Consider the following 11,250-nt stretch of genomic DNA (forward strand, 5'->3'; position numbering starts at 1 on the left):
AACTCGTAGAAAGTTATTTACATCAGGGTAAAAAACTTATCCATACCGGGCATTTAACCCTGTTCGTATTAATCCTGTTGAGTGTTGGACATACCCAAAATCTCTCTCAAGGCCGCTTCTTTATAGTAGAGTATATTACAATGGATTACTACCATATACTTCAAATTTCTTGATGCTGTCTCAAAGAGGGCAGGTGTTCGTCGACCTGAAAAAGACTGGAAATACGAGGCAAAAGCTTCCTCCAGAAAGAAATGACTCGGTATAACTGGATTCCCACCCCACTCCCGAGAAAATGAAAAAGGAAATAAGGACCAAACTCGCAGTCCGTCATGGCTATACTGTGAATAACTGGATGGCCGTACTCCAGTGAAATAGAACATGATCTGCCATTGCAATCTTATTTAGTATGTTACAGATTTGTTCATAAACGCTTGCGCTGTCAAATTACAATTGCCGGAGCATATAGTCCACATATTTTACATCAAGAAAGTTATTTGTCTCTTATTTACATGGACAAGAACATTCTTTATACTCCCATTGATCCACCAGCATTGAACTTACAGATTCAGTTCCTCCTTTCCATATATTCGCTGAAGCTCTCGGGTTGCAGCTTGAAATGACTCTGATGATGAGAATCAGTTCGAACATAAATCATATGCATCAGATATTTGATGACTTGTCACACACAAAGAGAGAGAGAGAGAGAATTAATTTGGATACAACTACCTTTCCAAATTCGGAAAGCTTTTTGATTGATAGGGGAACCAGTCACCGTTTGAATCGCATTGAATAACAAACTTTGTGGTGTGCTCCTTAGCTCCTGTGTCACCTGGTATATGGTTTTTCCATTCTCAAAGTATATGTGATTGTTAGGGTGCTTTGTCTTGCAACCAGCATGACGCTCAAATTCATAGGCATTAAGCACCTTCAAATGTGTATATAATTGCAAAATCAGCACACAGGCAAAAAACGCTATATGAATGAAAAAGTAAAGTGAATAACTTGCCTTTGAATAGTTACATGGTTGACAGCCGCATAGGTAGCCCGAACCTTTTATAATACCACGAAGCTCCTTAATTATAACACGCAGGAAGATTGCTGGTAAGCCATTGACAGCAAAATTAATGAAATTCAAATAGAGAGAAATGTACCTGCGGGGACAAGACATATTTTACAGGTACCCCGTCAAGCATCCCTGTTGACACCAAACTTCTAACATTTGACGGAAAGCTGTTAGGAGCTCCTTTATGTGCAGATTTACATTCTATTTTGTTTTTTGGCATGGAATCATGCGTAGATTTTGAAGTCTGAGAGGATATATCAACTGCATTAGCATTTGATCCATCAAGCTGCTTGTCACCATGTGTTTCTGATGTCTGAACTGACGATTGATAATGCAAATAATCATAACTACCAACTGGCCTTGCCAGAACATCAATATCAGACACCAATTCATATCCAAATAATGTGTCTGAATCCCCTCCGGTATAGGAGTCAGCAATTGATATAGTATTGTGACCTTTCTCAACATTGGATCCAATGGATCTAGTACTTATAGCCCCAGGATTGTAGGGCTGACATTCACTGTTCTTCCCATATGCATGACCCATGCATAAAAAGGATGTCTCACTAACTCTATTCTTTACCTGTCCGATAGACATGTCAATGTTGTTTTCACTTGGTGAATGAAAAGCATTCGCTGAATCTTCAACCTGATTAACTTTAACTTTTCTGATTCCACTATCGCTTACGCATATATGTGGTTCTTCAGTAGTGTATGACATTGATAAACCAACTAATGTATCATCTCCAATTTGGTTGTCAATCACCTTTTCCCTTGTGGTTGAATTCCCTGCGTTACCAGGAGACGTGCTTCTCTCAGTTAAGTCGATTGGCCTGGGGGTACCAACTCCAAACAGCCTATCAATGAATTGGCATGCTCCTGACTGAAGACCAGAAGTAGTCTCCCAACATGTGGAATTTTCCATTGCAAGTTCGGAAGCTGATTTGCCGAGTGAAGTGTTGACAGCTTGTTTCTTGTTAGGAAATAACTCCGGCTCAGCAGCACTGGAGAACAATGGGTGAGTTCGCTTTGCTTCAATTCTTGATGAGCTATCAAAAACTGCTTGTCCGTCGGATAGATGTCCACCACCCTTTGGTATCCAAAAGTCCTTGTCATGGAAAGACTGGAAAAGATCTAATATGAATGAACTAGATAGGTTGATTCCTCGCAGTATAATCTCCTTATGGTAAACAGGAATGGTGGGCAGGGTTTGTGAATTGGAACAAAGCAGGTGAAAACAAACGAGTGTGGTGGTTGGGTTTTTTTTTTTTTTTGGGGGGGGGGGGGGTGGTGAAAATAGCACGACGGTGTGACAAGAATTTCTCAGCACTAACCAACAAAAGAAACTATATATAACTTGATGCAAAGACCAAGTATGAGACGCATCACAAAGAAGATATCAGCAAAATCACAGCATCTCATCAACATTGTTTTTTATTTAGAAATGGATTAAAATTGATTTCTACTGACAATTTTAGCTTTAAGTAATGGACTAGAGCTTAAAGTGGTAGACTGAAGCAACACTACTAATTTCACCACTGAGTACAAGTATTAAGCAAAACCAAAAACATATTATCTTTAATAGTAAATAATCCAAGTCATTCGGACAGAATTGTTCCACTTACTGGACATCTGACATTTCAACGAAAATTAATACTCCTTCATCTAAAAAAGAATGACACTGTTACTATAAAAAAATCAAAACAATTGCCTTAATTTACCATCTTCTGTGTAAATGTGCAAATTTTATTTCATAGGAATTAAGAAAAGAGACTGTCTGAATTTATACTGAAAATTAAAATTAGGTATGTTAACTCTTGCACCACAAAACCAACCACTCTTTTAGTAACAGAAAGAATGTAATTTTCTTCTAATAAGCACCCCAAAAATACAATAAAATCACCGCACAAACACTCACGTTATGGAGCTTCTAATAAAGACTAGAAACACTTACCATTCTGCAGCTTTTACTTCAACGAATTTGACGGCCACAACTGCTCATATTTTTTTTTTTACCTACACTTCAAATTCTCAGAAAACAAAATGTAAGAAGAATTATCAGCTCAAAATTTACTTTTACCGTTCTACTATTCGAAGCGGAGTGTAAAATTCTTAGTCAGTTAAAAGCCCTAAATTGTGAATTGGGACATAGCAAAGAGAGGATCGTACAATCGGAAATTGAGGAAGATACCAGGAACGGCCAGGACAATCTTCCGGCGGCATCATCGGCGGCCGCCGACTGTATATTGAGGAAGAGATTTTTTTTAAAAAAATTCTTTTTGTTTTTGCTTATTGAGGGGTGTTACGGTGACTGAGGAGCAGACGATCGGCTCTCGTGGAGACTACAAGATTGTAACTGAACCTGCATTATCAGATTATACTGTTAAACCCTCTTTTACCGTACACGTGTCTTAGATCTGGCGAATTGTAGCCGTTTATGTGGCTTTTTGTCTCCTAACTTGGGCATTTCGGGGAGTCCGGAACCTAAATATTGTTTTTTTTACTCAAATTACCTTAATAGGTGTTTAAAAAAAATACATTTCTATATATAGCGTGTAAATACAAGACGCTATATATTAACGGTAACGTCTGCCGTTAAGGTATAACGTCTTGTATTCATACGCTATACATATAACGCCCAAAAAAAAACGCTATACCCTGAATATGGACCCACCAATAAGTGAACTGACAAACACAATAATTTAAATGTGTATAGCGTATATTTAAAGAATTCTATACGACAAAAAATTTCCATATCCCGGGCTAGCCATTTCCTATATAAAGTGGTTAGGATTTTAAGAAAATTCGTTCACATAAAATTCTAACTCCCGTTCAATTTTTTCTTGTTGTTAAATTCTGAAGCATTTTTTTCGTAATGTCTGAAGAGCGTAGAATAAGAGTTTCATTATATTGGGGGGAGGGTGATGTTGTGATGGAGAATAACTCTGTGAGGTATAGTTTATCTCCACAGGGTCATGTTAAGTTACCACTCACAATAGAGTACGATAAATTGATATCGTTATGCAAAAAAAATGAGTGTGAGGAAACGTTCAGTGATACTTAAAGTAACCGGAAGATATCCGTATTCTGTCACTCCGCAAGGGGCTGCTTTTTACTCGGAGTTAAACATCTACGATGATGAAACTTTGAGGGATTTTCTGATGACTCCGGATAAATACCGGGAATATCTTGTAATAAATATGTTGGATATGTACGTCAAGGTCGAAGACGTTCTAAACAATGAGGTTGTCGGACAGGTTCCGGATAACCCCCAGTCATCGGGTGGCTATTCTGGAGGAGTTTTTGCCGGACAGGTTCCAGATAAAAGAGTTTTCCTTGATTTAAACTTATCCCCGCATGCTTTACATAATTCACAAGACGAGTGGTAAGCTTCAATTTTCCTTTGTGTTACGATGTACATTTTTGTTGTATTGAATTTGCATTAACGCTTATATATTTAAAAGGGGGTACAAGCCGGATATGAATTTTACAAATTTTGAACCCAAGCATAGTTTTGGTGTGTTGGATCATGGTGGTCCATCCGGGAGCCATCACCTAAATGAAAATATCCATCATGGAATTTCATCACATTACGACTTGTAAGTGAAGTGATACGGCTATATGGAAAATATTTATTAAATTCAGCATCTTATTATTTTGTTGATTGTGCAGTGAAAACGAGCAAGTTGAATCAAATGTACTCACTCAATTGCCCGAAGACGACGTATTAAATCGGGATTTGACAGATGCACAGAGTGAGGAAGAGAACAGTGATTACGACAACAATGTTGATGAATCTGGAGACGAGACACCCTTTCTTCGTAAGGATGGTGATGAAGAGGATGAGAAGGAAGGACCTGATTTGACGAGAGAGTATGCTCCACCCCTCCTAGACGAAGAGTGTACGAGTCCTAAGTGTCGTTTTATTCAAGGGAGATTCCTTACCTTGATAACTTGTCAAACATGCCGGATGTGGAAGCTCTCATAAGGGATTTTGATGAAATTCGGACAGCAATGTGGGATGAGTCTAGACCAATGGTGCTGGCAAAGGGCATGCTTTTTCCTGATAAAGCGCGCCTAAGCAGGGCTTGTAAAATGCACAACGTAAAAGAGTATCGTGAGATGATAGTATGAGAGTCAAGTCCAGTTGTATACAAGGTTGTTTGTCGCAGGTGGATTTGGCCATGTCATTGGATGTTGCGTGCGATCAAGAAGAAGACAAGTATGTGGAAAGTGGGTAAATACATTCCCACCCACACATGCGAAATGGACACATTCAACGGGAATCACTTCAACTTAGATATTGACTTGATTTCTCTTGTTCTTATTCCACACATCCAAGCGTCCATAAGGTATAAAATCAAAGAGTGCATTACAGTAGTCCACCAGGAACATGGCCATACCATTACTAAAAGAAAGGCATATCTCGGGCGCAAACGAGCATTTGAAATAGTCCATAGTAACTGGGATAAGTCATTTGCAGATCTGCCTAGGTACATGGCTACACTGCAGCAGTTTAACCCCGGGATGGTTGTTGAATGGAAGCTTGAGCGGATTCCAGGTAAACCAGAATATACATTCAATTACGTGTTCTGGGCGTTTAAACCAGCAATTGATGGTTTTTCGCATTGTCGGCCCGTAATATCCATATACGACACTCATGTATATGGAAAGTACGATATCAAGCTGTTGATAGCTGTGGTAGTAGATGCTGGACAGATATTTCCTCTAGCTTTTGCTATTTGTGCCAATAAAAGCCAAGAGACGTGGACGCCGTTTTTGAACCACTTGAAAGAGCACGTTGTCAAACAACGTTCTGGTATTTGTCTAATATCTAATCGGCACGGTGGTATTTTAAGTTCCGTGGGGAACTTGCCTGCATGGCAAGAACCTTATGCCTACCATTGTTACTGTGTTAGGCACCTTAAAGCCAATTTCCAGAAGGCATATTCCAACAAAGATCTGCATGATTTGATGTGGATGGCAGCAACAGACCAACAACAACATAAATTCCAGAGGCACATGGAATAAATTAGGCAAGAAGACGAGGCAGCCTATCGTTGGTTAATGCGACATGACCCTAAAAAGTGGACTTTGCATGCGAATAGTGGCAGACGATGAGGAACTATGACTACAAATGTGTCAGAGTTTTTCAACGGGTTATTGAAGTCGGCAAGAGGATTGTCTGTCACAGCCATGGTGCGGATGTCGTTCAAGCAGATGGCAGAGAGGTTTGTTGAAAGGTCTGCAGCTGCAACATCATTGATGGAAAGAGGTGTTGAATTTATGCCAGTGCCGATGCAGAGATTTGAGAAATACAGACGGCGAGTACATTGGCATTAATTTTTGCAGTATGATAACGAAAGAAATACTTTTGAAGTTCGCACCGCTATCCATCAAAATTGGGGTAATAATGTACATATTGTAAATGAATCTACAAGGTTATGCTCTTGTAGGAAATGGTCCATCTACCACATGCCTTGATCGCATGCCATCAAGTGCTTTCAACAAGTTGGTTTATGTGTAACCAACTATGTTGATCAACAATATAGTGTTGCGAAGTACCTAAACACATATAGTGGGCAGTTGCAGCTAGTGGATGCTGAGCATTATTGGCCGCCTGAACCATTTAAAATGGTGTGTAACAAGTCCTATTTGTGTCGAATACAAGTGAATAAGAGAACGCGTATACGGAACCAAATGGATGTTAGTGATACCGTTTATGCGTGCAGATGTGGTATATGCTCGCAAACAGGACACGACCGTCGAAAATGTCCTTTGGGTGGCAACAGTAATCAAGCTCGGGGTGGATGTTCTTCTATTGTGCCTAACTATCAATGAGTTTGTGTTGTAATATTTAGTTGTTTTGTTTATGTTGCAAGATTTATAAAATAAAATTATGTTTGTTAATTATGTGTTGAATTTCTCCATTTTAGTTTTTTAATAAAAAAAATATATATATATATTCGGAAGAACTTGAAACAACATTGAACTTTCATAAATTTGATTAATTTATGACTGTGTGTTGTCTTGTCGATCTGAAAAAGCTGCCCAACTGACATAAAGCTATTTCGTACCCGTTAGAACATTTAACACACAAAGCATAGCGCGGGTAAATACTACGTTATGTCTATATATAGCGCAGTTAAATACTACGTTATGTGTGTGTGTTGTCTTGTCGATCTGGCATAAAGCTGTTTCGTACCCGTCAGATTCATACCCGTCAGAACATTAAACACGCAAGGCATAGCATGGTTAAATATTACGTTATGTCTATATATAGTGCGGTTAAATACTACGTTATGTGTGTTGTCTTGCCTATAAATGACGAGCTCATTCTACATATTTCTTTGCTAAAAAATAACTAATAGCAAATCTTCCTTGAAAAGCAAGTTTTTAACAAAAAAATGTCTCAGCCTATTTATGTCCCAAGGTGCAAGTGCGGAAAAAAATGCCAGATGCAAAGTTGTTAGGATAATGGTGCAGCTGGTCGCCGCTTCTGGGAATGTTTGAACAAGTTTTATAAGGTTTCCGGCGAACCTATTTGTGATTTTGAGGTATGAATTGATGAACATTGTCATCAGGAATACTACAAAGGATTGTTGAACGATCTTAATGATTTGTGTTTAAAACAGTGGGAACGTGAAAAACAACTTAAAAAAGAGGTTGTGGAGTTGAAAGCGAAACTTAAAGAGGTAGAAGAAGAAAAATAAGCTGTTAGAACAATTTAAGTGGTTGGAGCAGAGAATAATGGGCGGCAGTGACTAAATGTATGTGTTTAGTGTATCAATTTATCTTTATGTGTGTTGTCGTGCATTTTTATTAGTTGTACTGAAGCATTTTTTTATGTTAAGTTGCTATGTTTGTGTTCGTGTTGTAGTATTAAGTTAAAGTAGTTGTAATGAACTTTATTTTAAGTCATTGTAATGAAATTTTACTTCTTTACAACTTGTGTTTGTGTTGTAGTACGACACTAGCTAATTAACGGAGAAATAAAAAAGTAATGCACATATTATATAAAAGTTGTTGTTAATGTATATGCAAAAATATTATTTATATATAATACAAAAAAAGAATAAAATCAATGTGTCCCGTATCCAGTGTGCTTCAATGCAGCCGCTGGCCTGAGGCGCATCTCATCCCGCCTGGGTAAGCTATCGGGATCGTCATCATCAAGTTGCCTCCTTATAGCCGGATGCGCCGCTGCATGATCATCAATGGTGCTGACAGGATCAGTAGAAGGGGCCGCCAGTCTAGTAGAAACCTACATAAGAATAAAAAGCTCAGAATAGCAAAGTATATAATAAGTCACAACAATTTGAATTGTCGTACCACTATCTCGTGGGGCTCCTGAATGTAATCATCTGTCGCAGCCATGTCAACATCGCGTTCAGCCTTAAAAGGAAGTTAACAAAATTATGAAAAATAAAGACAAATTCTAATTCAATACAATGAAAATCATACCTGCGAACGTGATGATGAATCATAACTCAGTCGGTGCCCACTATGTAAATCTCAGGTCGGTCGCTCCTCAGCAACAATAGACGGGCCTGGAAAGTATGTATCCCAATCCACTCTAGAAAAGTGCGTGCCCATGATCAATAATTGACCTGATGGGGTCACCTGCGAAGTCCCTAGAGTGAGATCTATCCCAAGGTTGTATGACGGCATGTCCGTCTCATGTAGGCCACCCGGCAGATCGGCAGCAACATAATCACCGGGGGCCTCAACGCCCCCTTGCAGGGACCACCTCCTCTCTGCCCGCCGCCACGTCGTCTGGCTCCCCTGCCTCGTCGGGCACCACCACCTCGTTGGGCACCTCCACTTCGTCGGCCACCACCACCTCGTTCCACACTAGGGCCTCGTTCATACTGCTCTGGCTCCACATAATCAGGCATGCGTGCCAAACGTTGATCCTCCCGGGCTCACTGCAGTGTCCGGGCAACCAACTCTACAAATCGACGACTATAATCCTGCAAGGCGTCCGCAGGATCGCCGACATAATCCTGCATCTGCAGTCCCATCAGATAGACTATGTGTAGTCCAATAGCCTGCACAACGTATAAAATATAAACTACGTATATTGCACTAAAATACAGTTATATAATGATTAATAATAGAAAACATACAGGTCCTCGTGTCACCCGGTGTATGGAACGTACCAACCACCAGCCTGATGAATAGGGTTCCCGATAAAAATTCGGGTAACGTGTCGGTACTAGGACATATACCTCTGAAGATCAACCTCCTGGATATGTGTAGGTGGGGCCGGAATCATCTAATCTCGATGGTCCCAAATATGGATCTGCGCCGCTAACCATGCCATAAATGCGTCGTCCGCCCTGCAACGATCATCCCTCTAATAATGTGTAGGTTCCCATATAGGCCCCCTTGGTATATACTGCGGGCGGCCAAACTGCCGAAGTACCCGCTCCGAGGCATGATGCTCCACAATATCGAGGCATATGAGTGGGGCAGAAGTGCTCCAAATCAATCGGCCGACCGAGCAATAAGGTGGCAGGGAAGCTATCAAATCGTCGTTGTATGGCGTCCAGATGAACTATCAAATAAGAACATGAAACGTGAGTATGCGCAACACTAAGTTAATCTACACCAGGTAAGTTTAGGTACATATTTACCTGTGCGCCCTCCAGCAGATCCAACACATCCCTGCAGAGGGGGAGATTATGATGAGCATTATACTCTCGTGAAAGTGTACGACGGAGAACCCACCTCCTGGCTAGAGGGAGAAACAGAGGTGCTACAGTAGGAGGTAATTGTGGTCGTGTTGGCTGAAACTGCAAGAACCGCTCCCAGGCCCAAACCTAACATACAAAGTTGACGTAATGTTTAAGATAAAGTCTAACTAGGTAGAGTTGGAACTGATGAACACTTTATTTGAATATATTGTCACCTGCAGAAGCGGCATAAAACCACAAACATCTCTCTGAGTGCCCATGCTTGCCCGGCACATCTGCCTATACATGTAGCCGAGAACAGCAACACCCCAGCTGTAATAGGGTAACTCATCTAGCAGCTGAAGATGATGCAAAAATCATCAGGCTGACTAGGTTCCCCGAAGTGTTCGGGAACAAGACCTCTCCAAATAGAAGAAGCAACAACAACCTCGTATACTGGGTGATATGTACCTCCTCTGTATCGTAGGTGATATCGGGGTGGAGTAGCTCCAGGTGTTGTCTAATAGGGCTCAAAGTCAACCGACTAGCACCCGATGATGCAGTCTCGTCCTGTGGCCTGAAACCTGTGAGTTGCTGTAGTATGTCCAAATAAGCATCACGCGACAAAAATCTCATAGCAATAGGCAGTGAAACGGGCATGCCATCAACGGGCAGGCCATATAAAACCTCTACGTTCTGCAGCGTGATGGTAGCCTCGCCAATGGGCAGGTGAAAAGTATGCGTCTCAGGTCGCCACCGCTCAATCAACACCGTGATCAAAGCCCAATCAACCTGTATCCGCCCGATCTCAATAATCCTATAGAATCCCATATCCTGGAGGCGATGGACTACACGCTCGTGGAGATCTCTGTGCCTCAGAAAATCCCACAGGTCATCCACTCTCCTAGCGCGGAGAGTCTGGGACATTAACTCTCCATCCCATATATGGGCGGACCTATGATCGCCCTGAAGCACTAATAGCTCACGAGAGTAAGGGCCGGGATGTATAGACGCGTCCATATCGTCAACTGTAAATTAAATAACATTAATTGTATATTTATTATTTAATTGTACAAAGTATATATAACAATTGGGTTCCAGGCTCGATATTTGAGGCCCAGTAGTACCAAACTATCATGAATATTTATGTGTGTCAAATTCAATTTTTTGATAATTTTGTGTGTGTTTGTTTTATAATTTTGAGTATTTAATTGTACAAAGTATATATAACAATTGTGTTCCAGGCTCGATATTTGAGGCCCAGTAACACCAAACTATCATGAATAGTTATGTGTGTCAAATTCAATTTTTTGATAATTTTGTGTGTGTTTGTTTTATAATTTTGATTATTTAATTGTACAAAGTATATATAACAATTGGGTTCTAGGCTCGATATTTGAGGCCCAATAGCACCAAACTATCATGAATATTTATATGTGTCAAATTCAATTTTTTGATAATTTTGAGTATTTAATTGTACAAAGTATATATAACAGTTGGGTTCCAGGC

The 11,250-nt window shown here is 40.2% G+C and overlaps 2 protein-coding genes across 11 annotated transcripts; both read right to left on the reverse strand.

Annotated features, from left to right (window-relative positions):
- Positions 1-364: 364 nt before the first annotated feature.
- LOC107808368 (uncharacterized) lies at positions 365-3,409 on the reverse strand. 10 transcript variants are annotated; one of them, XM_016632883.2, is made up of 6 exons: positions 3,255-3,409; positions 3,018-3,084; positions 1,152-2,153; positions 1,007-1,072; positions 727-925; positions 365-622 (listed from the first exon to the last, which is right to left on the reverse strand). In XM_016632883.2, exons 2-6 carry the CDS (start codon positions 3,018-3,020, stop codon positions 558-560), a joined length of 1,335 nt encoding a protein of 444 aa, XP_016488369.1. In that variant the 5' UTR covers positions 3,021-3,084; positions 3,255-3,409; the 3' UTR covers positions 365-557. The 10 variants fall into 10 exon arrangements, with proteins under 10 accessions (XP_016488369.1, XP_016488366.1, XP_016488365.1 ...); XM_016632880.2 differs by having other exon boundaries at positions 1,152-2,186; XM_016632879.2 differs by having other exon boundaries at positions 1,152-2,186; positions 3,018-3,079; positions 3,233-3,409.
- A 5,579-nt stretch (positions 3,410-8,988) lies between these two features.
- On the reverse strand, positions 8,989-10,761 carry LOC142163216 (serine/threonine-protein phosphatase 7 long form homolog). Its single transcript, XM_075220478.1, has 4 exons — positions 10,213-10,761; positions 9,978-10,100; positions 9,797-9,888; positions 8,989-9,151 (listed from the first exon to the last, which is right to left on the reverse strand). The coding sequence occupies exons 1-4, from the start codon at positions 10,759-10,761 to the stop codon at positions 8,989-8,991; spliced, it is 927 nt and encodes a 308-aa protein (XP_075076579.1).
- Positions 10,762-11,250: the final 489 nt, after the last annotated feature.

The sequence above is a fragment of the Nicotiana tabacum genome, chromosome 8 (assembly GCF_000715075.1).
Source record: "Nicotiana tabacum cultivar K326 chromosome 8, ASM71507v2, whole genome shotgun sequence".
Lineage (NCBI taxonomy): Eukaryota > Viridiplantae > Streptophyta > Magnoliopsida > Solanales > Solanaceae > Nicotiana > Nicotiana tabacum.